The sequence below is a fragment of the Phalaenopsis equestris genome, unplaced genomic scaffold, assembly GCF_001263595.1.
Source record: "Phalaenopsis equestris unplaced genomic scaffold, ASM126359v1 Scaffold000301, whole genome shotgun sequence".
NCBI classification, from domain to species: domain Eukaryota; kingdom Viridiplantae; phylum Streptophyta; class Magnoliopsida; order Asparagales; family Orchidaceae; genus Phalaenopsis; species Phalaenopsis equestris.
The window spans coordinates 1,088,254-1,102,610 of record NW_018164743.1 but is presented as its reverse complement, the minus strand read 5'-3'; the positions used below and the strand labels follow the sequence as shown (position 1 = coordinate 1,102,610).

General features: G+C 34.6%; 1 protein-coding gene across 2 annotated transcripts in view; it reads left to right on the top strand.

The window, feature by feature from the left end:
* LOC110025525 (protein FREE1-like) overlaps nucleotides 1-14,357 on the top strand; it is a 47,247-nt gene that overhangs the window by 15,942 nt on the left and 16,948 nt on the right. The window contains exons 2-6 of one of the 2 annotated variants that reach the window (XM_020726065.1): nucleotides 4,816-4,902; nucleotides 4,993-5,124; nucleotides 9,643-9,765; nucleotides 13,286-13,351; nucleotides 13,452-13,562. In XM_020726065.1, the coding sequence (XP_020581724.1) occupies nucleotides 4,816-4,902; nucleotides 4,993-5,124; nucleotides 9,643-9,765; nucleotides 13,286-13,351; nucleotides 13,452-13,562 (519 nt within the window). The remainder of the gene's footprint in view (nucleotides 1-4,815; nucleotides 4,903-4,992; nucleotides 5,125-9,642; nucleotides 9,766-13,285; nucleotides 13,352-13,451; nucleotides 13,563-14,357) is intronic. The other variant, XM_020726066.1, reaches the window with a different exon arrangement.

Below are 14,357 nucleotides of genomic sequence, written 5' to 3'. Positions count from 1 at the left end.
TAGGAAAAATTGGGTTTAGGGTTATAATTAAGATTATAAATAATGATATAAATATAAAAATATTTAATATATATTTTTTTAAATTTGATTTATGCATTTTCATTCATGCGTCAGATTGTAGAAAATTGAATGTCATTTTTTGGTAACTTTGGCGTTCTGGACGCGCTTGCGTGGTCCGTTTTGTTGTCGGAGGTCGTCCGGAGAAGTTCACACTTTCACCCATCCTTTAAGCTCAATTTACGTCCGATTTTGTGCAACTTAGTGAATTTTGTGCATTTTGTGTGTGTGTGTGATGACCAAGTCCTGAAGAGGTTTTCCTAGGGCTTGAGATCCTATTGAGAACTTCTCCTTGAGTCTCTACATGATAGTCCTTAGCCACTCGACCATATGACGATGATTTTAAGATCATCAATCTAGGACATCACAAGAGAAATATGAAGTGGTTGGAATTTCTAAGGGGATGGATTCGAATACTAGTTTTCTACGATAGTCAATAGGAACCCCTAGAACTAGATCATAGGATCCTAAGGAAAAGAGTTGACCTCAAAATGAGGTCAATAGTCTCCCAAAAATAATTCATGATCCAAACATCCGATTAAAAACTATAAATTTAGAATGTGAGCTCTCACAACTTTGCAAAAAAAAATAGTAAAGATGCATTTGATGTTTTATTATGGGGATAAAATATGATATTTTTAAAATTTCACCCACTTCTACAAATATTGAATCATTCATTATGCATAATATAGGTCGTGGATGAAGTCCATGCGTATACCTTTCCATGGTTTGTGTGGGATGGGGAGAGGAGTACAATAGACAAAATTGTGCTTCCTACTCTTTAGTAGTTGTCAAATACAACATTGGGTGATAACACATTGAGAAACAAACTTCGACTATAGTGATGGTTTTGTCTCATTCAAAGAGTTTGGATTCTGCGTTGAATGCAAAAAATTAATGAGAAAGACATGGAGTGAAGAATCGAGCATATAAATACGTATACGTCAAAAGAAATGTTAATCTTATTTTTGATCATCTAAATGAGTGATGGGATTTTTATTGATATGGGGATTTATATATCTACTAAATGCTTGATAGGCATGAGAGTCAATGATTATTTTGCCAAATCTGATCACCTTCACACTCATGGTGCCGAGGGGTTCATGTTTCAAATATAGTCCTTTAATGCTTTGGCAATACTTTTCCGCAGGCTCACTGTTCAATCACAAAAAATTGTAAGTTAACTTCTTGATGATAATTTGATAGTATATTTGATTTACTTCTTAAGATATAAATCCAAGCAAAAGGCTATCTAATTTTGATTTGGATGACATTTCATGAGTCAAGGCAAGCTTGATTACGATTAAACAACTAAATGAAATCAACGATATTTTATGCACTAGGGGACTTGAAGACAATTGGTATCTGATACTTGAGGTGCAGCTTGGCAATCTCCCGAGATCGGATGCTAAAATTGACACATATTTTGATTATGAGTATTTTTTGTGAGTACAATATGATAATCATCACAATTATATCTTAAAATGTCATTGAAAAACAAAATTCAAATTTTGTGTCAATAATAAAATGACAAACCTTGCCAACTCTATTATCTAAAATAAAAAGCTCACCAAGCCTAAGTGTTATGTTTCAAGTTTAAATAAGTAGATATCGTAAAAGTTTTATCAAATCATTGCCATTATCTTTCAATTTTCTTCACCACCCATACTCTTTAAAAGATAATTAGAAAAATTGCACCATTAAGATGAGCTCTTAATTGCTCAGCACCTTAAACCTAGGTACTCGTTGATGTCTTAGTGATAACATTTGCCTAAAAGGTATTTGAGGTGCTGGAGCTTCACCTCTCCTTGATTGAGTTCCTAGGAGAGCACTCATTTGCGTTTGATGACATTAAATAAAATAATATTTAAACTCTTATTGTGATAATTTCCTTAAAGATAATTTCATAAACAACTAGTTGATATGATGATATTATTTTTAACTATATTTAAATTTATCCGATCCAACAGACTTTTGGCTCAGCTACCCATTAACAAAAATAATTGTTTGTTCCAGCTCACGAGAGATTTTGGCTATTAATCGAGTCTATCTAATGTTGTGTAATTACCAAGGCCACAAGTGAACATATTGACAAGCAAATATGAGCCTTCAATGGAGAGAAATGTAATGACTGCTATTTTGAGAGAAAAAAAGGAAGTTTTACTTGCATACCACTCAATTCTTACGTGTTTTCATGTCTAACACCTAAAATTCAATTTTACATATGTGCCACCTTACCTATACATGAAAGTTTGTATTTGGGTGTTACGTGTGTTGTTAAAATTCAGAATAATTCGGAATAAAGTGAAATATTTTATTGTTTTATTGATATGAATGGGGATATAAATAACCCTTACAAGAATCATATAATAGGAAAAAATAATAAAAAGAAAACGATATGAAATGAAAGATATTTCGTATGATATCTCCAATAATTAATTCTTATTAATGATTATGAGATATAAGAAATAACATAAAATAAGAAAACGAAAGTTCATAATCTAAGGAAATAAGTATAAAATAGGAAATAAAGTATCTCCTTATTCTAAGAAAATAATTTATTCCTCATAACTTCTTATAGGAATAAATTATTTTCTATTATAATTCTTAACACTCCTCACACTCCTCCTCAAGTTTGGCCTCAAGTTTGGAATGTATGTTAATAACTCCTAACTTGCTGAGTAGTGAAGAAAAATTGGTCGTTTGGATTATTGAATTTGCTAGATTTAGGTTTGGCTGAATTTTGAGTTTTGTCTGCAATGTGTTTCGGCGTAGAAGAGAGATTCAGGCTTCACTGAATTTGCTAGATTTAGGCTTGACTGAATTTTGAGTTTTGTCTGTCATATGTTTCGGCGTATAAGTGAGATTCAGACTTGGTTGAATTTGCTGGATTCATGCTTGGCTGAATTTGCTGGTTCAAGCTTGGTTGAAACAGAGCTCCCCTAACGCTTGGGCCGGGAAGAAAAAATATACTGCACGAGAAAGGGTCGGCTGGAACCACCTTACGCTTGGGCAGGGAAGAAAAAAAATACTGCTTGAGAAATGACCGGCTGGAAACGCAGTTCCCCCCTGACGCTTGGACATGGAAGAAAAAAAAATACTGCAAAAGAAAGGATCGGCGATGGATTTTGCCGGCATTGTCCGATCCATGACAACGATATCTCCGGCGAGATGATGATGTGGCGGGTGGCGACATCGCTAGTGCCGCCTTGGCTGGAGCCTCATCGCTGGTGCCGGCATAGGAAGGTACAACGCAGGAAGTTTTTTTTTTTGGATGGTTTGTGGTATGTCTGGCCAAACTCTAAAACATCTTGCTGTCATGGTTTCTTGGGAGCCATGTGCAGACGTGAAGTAAGATATCCCGACTTTCTGAAGGTCCTCGGAGAAGGTGAATCCTCCAAAACATCAGCCCAAGGCGATGGCAGTGGCAACAAGCTTCTAGTCAAATCTGAAAAGTTAGGAGTGTGATGCAGACGGTTCCTCCCCATCATCTGTTGCGGTATGCTGACTGGAGGAGTCTCTGTTCACAATCTAGCCTGCAAGGCATCAGCCGCATTGGTAGGCGGAGATGAAGTAGGAGATGCCGAGAACGGAGGCGAGAGCCAATACTCCTCAAAACTGAAGCTACCCTTCCTATGACCAGATTGCCGAGGAATTGTCCTTTGCAGTCCAAAATAATCAGGTGGAGACACTCACTGCTTCACGACTGCATCTACAAAAGAATGTAGCGGATGATTTGCCATCAGCGTAATGGTCCAGCTATGAGGCCATTGGAAAACTAGCGCCGTCGACTGACGCACGCCACTCTGGGGATGATACTGGATGCTTGCCCTTCTCGACGGGGAAGCAGGAAAAGCCCTTATCGGATCAACAGCCGGGCTTTCAAGACGGAGAGATGGCCCAATTGAATCTTCACTGGCGGGAATGGATAGAGATTGGAGAAGGAGAAAAAATCGTCGTTTCAAATATCAAGATGAGTGTCCCTCATTTGCTTCATAGAGGATGACAAGAATGGAGTCCAACAATTTTCAAAGGAGGGCTGGTGACTAGAGTATGAAACCTTGCTCTGATATCACGTTGAAATTCAGAATAATTCGAAATAAAGTGGAATACTTCATTTGTTTCATTGATATTAAAGGTGGTATAAAACCCTTACAAGAATCATATAAAAGGAAAAAATAATAAAAATGAAACGATATAAAAAGAAAGATATTTCACCTGATATCTCTAATAATTAATTCATATTAATTATTATGAGATATATGAAATAATATAAAATGGGAAAACGAATAATTCCTATTTTAAAGAAATAAATATAAAATAGGAAAGGAAATATCTCCTTATTCTAAGAAAATAATTTATTCCTCATAACTTCTTATAGGAATAAATTATTTTCTATTATATTTTTTAACATATGTGAGTTTATTCTAACACCTAATATTCAATTTTTTTACACCCAAGTCAACAGGTAGATTTCCCTGGCTTTTGTGCTTGTGTTGTGCACTATTTACCCGTTATCAATATAATAGTATGTAAATAGTTTAAAAGCCTTTTGTTTTCAATTTTTAATTTGGAAAAGCTTCTGATTGTGTCTTCTTCTTTCTCATTCTAAAGAAAATTTGTTAGCTTTTTTTGTTTTTCTTGTTAAATATTAATACCAATGCTTAATGAGATAAGGTGACTCTTAGAATTTCTCTTGACCTATTTTCCATTTCCCCATATAGACTTTTATTGAAATTTAACTTTTGAACTTCACAGGTTGGTTTGGATGGGATTCACATGCTTGATCCTAGCAGTAATAGAACATTGAGAATCTATCCCCTTGAGAACCTGACAAGATGGGAAGTGAGTTGATTTCTTCTTTCTTTGAAATGCTTATTTTGGATTTTAAGTTAACCCTTTATGTGATGGTGATTGTTTTCGGTTTGAAATTAGATAATGGATTCGTCTATATTTGTGTTCTGGGCGAAAAGTTCTGTTGATCCTGAATCCAGGCGAGTTAGACTGCAATCTAACAGTTACACTTCCAATACTATGCTTGACTCTGTGACGGCTGCGATAGCTCAGGTCTGTTGTCCTTGTAGACAAAGTACATATGTTTGGTTTTGTACATACTACTTCATTATCTTTTAGGAAGCTTTACATACATACCACTTAATTCGTATGTATTAAAATATTCAACACTTAAACTTCAATTTTTACATGTATGCACCACTTTACCTATGCGTGAAAAGGTGTATTTCACTTTTTAAAAGGTAAAATAGTGATATTTTTGATATGATATGAATGATTTGGGTAGTATAAATGTAAAAAGTGAACTTTAGGTGTTTGATATGTAAATACATAAGAATTGGGTGGTATGTATGTAAATGCCCCCATTTATTTTTTGGTTATTTCTTATGTTAGGATGAGCATCAATGTAAGATTTAAACCGAAACTCAGAAAGTGAACTCAAATTTTAAATTTGTTAGCTATATGTTGTTCCCTAGAAATAATGCGCCATGATATGGCTTGATTTTGGTGAGAAGTAAACAAGGTTTTGCCAGAGTGTGATTCTCAAGTGGCGCACTACAACGTAAACCAATTGTGATGAATACTACACAAGGACTGGCTAAGACATATCTTGAAAGCGGTGCACTACAAGTTGAGCGGATTGGGGTGAAAAGTGGACAATAGATGACTTGACCGCAAATTTAGATTTTAATTTGCCATATGAAATACGGAATTTGAATGGAAAGCATTAGAATTAGTTGGCATATAATTTGAAAAAAGTCGATATCGGATGTTCGTACGAAACTAAACGAGAAGGTGAAAAATCTTTAAACTATGAAGGTTATAAGCAATGGAAATTAAAGAGGGTGAACATTAATGGTAGGGTAGCGATAATAATTGATATAGAGTTGAAGATAAAAATATGGAGGTGAATGTGATTAATGATAGGCTGATTACTCTTAAGTTAACAATTATCGATGACATTATAAATGTAAGTGATTATACTCGCCACGATGAATTAGGGGATAGGTTAAAAAATATATTTTAAGAAAAATAGATAAATTGTTACTCTATGTACTTGAGGAAGAGAGGGTAGTTGCTAAGTTGTATGTTATGGTAGAACAAGTATGAGATGATTTATAGTGGCTGTAAGAGTGTGATATTTAAGAATGATGAGAGAAACTAATTTTTTGAAAAATTACAAATAGACTGGTTTTTTTGTTAGAAGAAACTAGAATGATATATCATTTTGAGGGGGTTTCAAGTAAAAATTTGACCATACAATATATAGTGGTTATTGTGAATGAATATCTTAAATGTCTAAAGAAAATTATTAAAATATTGAGTTGCTTTAGGATAAGATATTGTAACTTAAAAGATGAGAAGCAGTTAATCTTTCAAGATAATAGAAAAAGAATTAGAGTTTTATAATCAGGTCAAATATTTTGTGGCCGAGGGTATCTTTAGCTTAAGAAAGCTATTGTAACTAATTTCATAAAAAAATTGTAGTTGGTATTTTAGGAGAGTTTTATCACTAGCCATTGTAAGTATGGAGACTTTTTGATAGAGTTCGTGGGTGCGAATGATTATAATTGAGAAGAAATTTACTTTTATGGTGTGATAAAAAGTATTAAAATGTAGAATGATTATAGGAGAGCTATATGTCTTATGAAGAGGATAGTTAAAAGGATTATAGGAGAGCTATATGTCAAATAATGTAGAATGATTATTTGAGAACTTTTTCTTTGAGAAATTAGTAAAGTTAAAATGTAGAATGATCATTCAGAGATCCTTGCACACTACGATCTTGTTGTTGCCTTTGATGCTTGCATGCCTTAGCAACTCAGGATTTTGTATGCTTCGGGCAAAACTTAGAGATGCAAGGTTGTGAGAGGTCAGAGGCAAAGTGAGATTTGCGGAGGTTTAAAATTAATCTTAAGGGGAATTTCATACATACCACATAAATCTTATGTATTTTAACATCTAACACCTAAATTTTAATAAAATAAAATATCTAATTAGTAATTATATATTAATAAAATTATATATATATATATATATATATTAGAGAAAGCCAAGGGCTAATATATTAAAGCGAAAAAAATACAGAAATATTATATCAGAGGGCATAAAAGAAAGCCCAACTCACACAATACAACAAATACAAATCTCAAATAAAGCAAATATATAAAAAAGTAAAAAAACCAAAAAGACATTAAAGGGCATAAAAGTGCTAGGGACGTCCCGCTTTAGTCCTCCTTCTGCCTCTAGTTCTCGGAATTGAGCCGGCTAACTAATTGGTGAGGTGAGTATCATTGCCCGAAGTAACCAAAGTATCATCCATCAGATTTCTGAGTTCAATTAGGTCTCCATTCTTCTTCTTCCTCCTGGATGTGTAGAATTGTCATTCCTCATCCAATTATTGACTCATCTAATCAATATATTGTTCCAAAATTGGTCGGACAGGTGTAGGCTGTTGCACATCATGATCCTCATGAGTCTGAGTAACATTTATAACTTGCTCAACCTGATGAGTTAGTAGTGAAGCAGCAGAAGTATTGCCACCTATAATATCGGTGATATGTTCTAGGGCAAGTGGGGTCTGAAGAATCTCCCTCTCACCCACGATAGGAGGTTCCAAAGACGGCTGAATGGTTGTCTTATTGCCTGTGAGAATAGTAACGTTTTCGGGGGTATCCTTTTGATGATCAATGGTGTCAATAAGTTGGAGCTGATCAGGAGGAGATGAAATCACTGCCTCTGGCGGAGCACTGTGCTTTTTGGTCTGAGGTGTGTGTGTAGATGGTGGCATTGAGAACTCGAGTGACTGAACATACGACAGTTCGAACAATACGAAGGAAAATGCACAATCACTTCCTTTTGACAATATTCATGATGTTGTGTGCCCAACCAAATTTCTTAGGAAACAGATGAAGTGATGTCTCCTTCAACAAGTACTCTGGTTCAGATGGACGAGAAAGATTAAAAATAGGAATGTTCGTTTTGAGTGGCTTACCATAAATTGAGGCAATAACATACAAAACTTTTTGAGTAAAATAATGAAATTTCAGACCAGGGAGACGAATCCAAACCAGAATGATTGGAGGTTCCGTTTGGGGGTCAAAATCCACAGATCATTTCAAAATCTTCATCGCTCTGTTATCAATCCAGATTATTCTTTTAGCAAATAAGCGCACGTAATCCTATTCATTATTAATTTGTATGAGAATGTGTCTTCCAATCTAACAGTCCAATTTTTCACTCCCCAACCAGACGCATTTGGGATGGTCATCCAGAAATTTCTCAACTAAATTCAGTCGACAGGAGGAAGAAAGTTGAATACCTTTGGCTTTTGTAAAAAGATGACAGACTTCCCATTTTTCCTACCAGATTTCGAAGGAGGAAAAGAGCAACGATTTAGGTGTACCTGAGGCGTGGACACCCGCAAGGGCAGTAACATACGATCTGTCCGAAGCCATTCCCAATAGATAGAGGTGCGGCGTTAAGAACAGTGAAGAAAGCAAAGCATAGAGCAAATTCGGAAGCCAGAAAATAGGGAGTAGGAGCTAGAAAATAGTGAAGAAACCCTGCAAATTCGGCTCAAGCAGAAAGGACGCAAACGTGGGTCTGTGGTGGCGCAGCTGCCGAGCTGGGGCGACGCCCTTCAGCCTGCAACGAACAGACGACACAACCCGATGACGCGAGAACCCCTGCGAATTTAGCTCGAGCAGAAACGACGCGAGCTGGGTCAGTCGGACGACCTTCAGCTTGTAGCGAAGCACCGCAGAAGACGAGCCAGACAACGCAGCCCGACGAAAAAACTACGAGACGAAGACGATGCGAGCTCGACGAAGCCGACGATAAAGGTTAAGTAGAGGAAATGAGAGCAGGATGCGAGAAATATCGTAGCAGACGCTAGGGTTCGCCATAGCAGAGCGGAGACGACGACACATCCAGATATATATATATATATATATATTATTCAAAAAATATTATTGATATAATAGCATATTATTATTAAATCTATAATTAAATAAATTCTAGTTAATTACATTTAATTTAAATAATATATCATATATGATATGAGTTATCATCAAACTTAATATCGAGTATTTATCAAGTTACTTGTTGAATAACAGACGAGTTTGTTCGTGAACGTAAATGAACAAGTTCGACTATATTTATGTTTAGTTCATTTAAGCTTCGAGCTTTTAAAAATTGTTCAAGCTTGTTTATTTACTAATTTGAATGAACATGATCGATTCTTAATCGAGCCTCGTTCAAGTTGTTCATTGAGTGCCTTGGTTAAATAGACCCTTAATTATTAAAGCTATGGCCTTAGTACACTGCATTAATCCTCTTCCCAACCTATTTAACGTTCAAGCTAATCTCCTAGATGACTAATGATTTGAACCTTGGGCATTGCATGCTAAAATGGAAGCAGTTTCTGAACTTTGGTTTGATTATTTTTCTTACTGTTTTTCAATGCATTTATCTTGTTATCAAAATCACTTTTGTTTTCACATTCAGCTAGCTACAAGCTTTTTTCCAAATAGCGGAAACTCATTATTTTCTTTTGAGATCTGCTTGTAGCTCAAGGAGATGGGTGGAACTTCTGAATCTAGCAAGCAAACTGAACAGTTAACTGAAAAGAAGAGGGGATTTGGCGATTGGATGAATTTGATTAAGCCTCACTATGAAGAAAAAGATCATTGGGTAAGTAATATCAATGATTTTTTTCAATGATTTATTGTTTGTTGGACTTTTCTACTTATATTTCTATGGTCTAAAAACTTATAATTTGAGTGGTAAATTATTTTCTTAATTTTTCAGGTTTAATATGAAGTTTTCGGCTCTAAAGCTGATTTTTTTGGAGCAAACTATACTTCATAAATACCAATTACTGGGCATTGTTATGATGTGATTAACATGATAGTGGTTTTTCTGAAATTTAAAATGCTGTTTTTCTTAGCATATTGCTACATAGTATTGCATCCCTACATGTAACTGTGTTAATAGATTACTGGAACTAATTTCACCAGGGCTTTGTACAAACTTTTTGTCGAGTTTATTTTCACAAAAATTACTTCGAAACAGTTATTTCTAGCCTGCATGCACCTATGCCACCTTCAAGGTTTCTTAAATGATTTATTGAAGGAAGATATATAAGCATACCACTCAATTCTTATGCATTTACATATCTAACACTTAAACTTCAATTTTTACATGTACGCCAACTTACCTATGCATTAAAAGGTATATTTCCTTTTTAAAAGTTAAAATAGTGATATTTTTTACGTGATATGAAAGATTTGAGTGGTATAAATGTAAAAATCAATGTTAAGGTGTTAGATCTATAATATACAAGAATTGGGTTGTATGTATGTAGATGCCCCTTTATTAAAATGAGTACAATACCAGTATTTATGTACTAATTGAACATTTGTATAACATCGCACAAAAGATGTTTCAAACCCAGGCAAATTTCAATCATGAAATGTACGCATCTTGGGATGTCTATGTTCACTTCTAGGGAAAGCATTTTATGGCCTTGAGATCTTTTCATCTTTTGATAACATTGCAAAATGCCTTACAATATTAAGCAAACAAGACCTAATATGTGGTCAACAAACTGGTGCTTCGGAATTCTATGAGTCCTGTGTTTAGGAAAGTAAAAAATTATCTCATTCATTAGTGCAGTCCATAAAACCAATGGACCGCTTGATTATATCCACTTCGATCTATCGGGAACATCAAGAGAGTCATCTCGCATGCCTCCTATCGGGAACATCAAGAGCATCATCTCGTGACAGTCCGATACAAAGAAGGTCCAACTCGCATGCCTCCTGTGCTTGGCTCTGTCTTTGTCGCCTTCACCTATGCAACCGGTTGTTACACATAATTAACGTCATCTTCATTTCACTGATAGCCTCAACTCCTCACTTTGTCTCCGTGCTGCTTGCCCCCTTTCTTCGTCTTTCTAATAGTACAAAATCAACATTAGTTGGTTTCTAATTTATGAGGCGTTACAATAGAAAATTTGCTTAGCTCTTATTTTCTGCTTACGCTCTTTTTCTTCTCATTTCAAAATACTCGTGAAAGTTTGTTATTGCATGATGTATCTCATGTATCCATCAAACGTAGTATTCTTAGGTCATATAACACTTAGCATTTCTATTTGGTCCTAGTTAGCACTACATTTTAGTCCATGCCCTTCCTCGTTGTGGGTTCTGAAACTTGTATTGGGCTTTTTAAAGAGAGTTTAATTTTGGTTCAAATTATTAGAAGACAAATTGATTTTAGGTAAGATACTATTTAAAGATTTTTCTTTCATTTTTTGAAGACTATGATATGGTCAAGTTTTCTGCATGCTTAAGACCCTATGATTATTCACCCCTCATGGTGATGAGAGACAATATTTTATTAAGGCTTGTTGTTAGATGCTAAGTGAATGGGTTATAACACCAACGAATTATTGCAGACTTTGGTCTATTTAGTTGAAGGTGATAGTCAAATCAACCTGGTCGAAAGATTCTTGTAGGCATTTGTGATTTGTCTTTGCTTAAGGGCTGGGGTAGATGTTTGTTTAAAAGAACAATTTTAAGTTGGCTTTAGCTAACATAGAGCTTAGTACCCTTTCAAGTGCACTCTATGTTCACAGCTTAGGGAATTGGGTCATTGGAGAACTTACACTCTTACTATGATTGTAATATAATGAAGTTATTTACGACAAATTATTTGATAAGAGGGCATCAATTATAAATGTTCCCTTTTAGGGTGTAATTGGGTGTCAAAATCACATTATTAGAGGACAAATGTCTAGTTTATCTTGGCTCGAGATCTTTGAGAGTGTTTATAAAGATATCTGATATGATATTGGCTCTTTATTAGGTTAGGCCAAGCTTAAATCTATCACCCTCAATAAATTATTGTGTAGAGTGGTCAGATAATTGCTTTAAGTTTAATAAAGGCTTATTTTACCTGAGCTTTGTAAATTTCATATTATTTATTAATTATTATTTTTTTGAAGTTTATTTAAATTTTTACCCAAACAATTTGCATAGGACTTGAGGACATTTTGATGATAGTATCCATCTGATTAAGATTAGCGTTCAATGCAATTATCACCGGGGTATTGATTGTAGGGGAGCCCTTTTTGGTACCTTCAGTGCACCAGACACATTGACGCTGTTTTGTTCTGCAAAAATGTGTGACATTTGAATATTTTTTGATACAATTGAGGCATTTTGATCTAGGCTTGTGCGATACTGTCCATCATTCGATGTTGTTGTCACGTTTGATTGGATTGACTATGAAGTATGTATGTGGTCAGCACCATACCTCTCAAGTAAAGGTGATGGCAAATAATCATATGCTAACACCTCGTTGCAGCATACATTTATTAGATTTGGAGCCTGAATAAATTTTTAATTGATTTAGGCCATAAGAAGCATATAAGTGCATCCAATTTTTTTTATTTAATAACAATATGAATTGCCAAAGCACTGTAAGCGTTCCAGATTATGACTACTTACCATATCCTTGCAAGTTAAAACATCATTCACATAATGAAAAAAAATCCTATCTAAAATTTGTATTTTATTTCTCATCATATGAATTTTGCTTGAATATCATATATGGGCAATGTTTTTTTGTTTTCCTTTATGTTTCCCATTTGTCGATTTTATACCTTTGTACTCTGTAGAATATTCTGTGAAAGCTCTGACCTCAAGTTTTTTAAATGTTTTGGACCTGGGATTCATAGAAAATTTTAAGATAACAAGATGGTGAGATGAGAAGAATGACAATAATGAAATGATAAAAAGGGGCATCGATTATTCAAGTATTTCCATCTTAGACTCAGGCTTTTTAATTTAGTACTTTAGCAAAATTCAAATCCTTACCTTTATGGTTTTTGGTTCATCTATCTATCTGGATTTGATGGAAGCTAGTCTTTAGGCAGGAATTTCTCTTGATCAGATCAATTTTATACAGATGAGATGACTGAAGGACAATAAATGCACGGACTTGATTAGTTTAGGGCTGAATTAGACTCTTACGAAAAAGTTGAAACTTAGATAAATACAAATAAATAATATAGAGAATATTTTGATCATTTACTCATAATGAAATGTTACCCAACTATTTTTAATCCTTTCATTTGTTATCACTCTACTGAAGCTGCATTAAATGGATAAAGTAGATAATGGTCATGATGGGAGTGTATTTTATTTAGGTTCCAGACGAAGCTGTTGGCAAGTGCACATCATGCGGAATAAGTTTTGGTGCTTTTGTACGAAGGGTAAGTTGATAACCATGTCTCATATTATATTAACTTTATACCTTCTTTTGAATTTGAAAGATTTTGTTTGACATGAAGAGTGGATCTTTTCTTTTTTCAGCATCATTGCAGGAATTGTGGTGATATTTTTTGTGATAAGTGCAGCCAAGGTAGAATAGCTCTCACTGCTGATGAACAAGCTCAGTCAGTTCGAGTTTGTAACAAATGCATGGTGTGCCTTACTTTCCCTGACTTTTATTTGATTTTATTCTCATTTTTATTTGACTGTTTTGGCATGCATCTATTCTTGTAACACCTCATACCCCTATTAAAATCAGGGAGTCTAGCACAAAAAATTTCCTGCCAAAAAGAAGATTCAAGCCAGATAGAAATTGAACCTTGCTCCCTTAGCTAGGAAAATTGTTAGGAGCTCTTTTTTGTTGTTTTTGATCTTCCAGTTGTAAATTCTTATGGTTTGCTTGTAGTTAAACTTACTAATTCTCCCCTTCGTAGTATAACCGTCTGAATTGGTAGAACTATTCAAACTTCATTGTTGGTGGTGTAGTCATTTTACATAGTTTTTTAATTTTATTATGGTATTGTAACCCTTCTTTTAAGCATTCACCATGACATATTTTCTTACTCTAGTCTTAAATTATTTGACTACATGCTAAGAGAGCTAAACTTGTTCAAGATGAAAAATAGTGTTCAATGGTCCCGAATCTTTGCAGGGGATCGTTTTAGTCCCAAAGCTTATGAAGTGCAATTCAGTCCCCATAAATGGGCTGAAATAGTCTCGAAGAAGGACTATTTTATACTAATTAAAAGAGTTTGGGGATTAATCTATAATTTTATAGATTGGGACTAAAATGACCCCATGTAAATAGTCGGGAGTATTTTGACACTTTAATCAGAAAGAAAACACACCTCAACAAACTTTTGATTTACTTATTAAAACAAACATGACAGTTTGTTCCAATTAGGTTCTTTTAGTTATCTTGTGAATACAGATCCACTAAAACTTGTT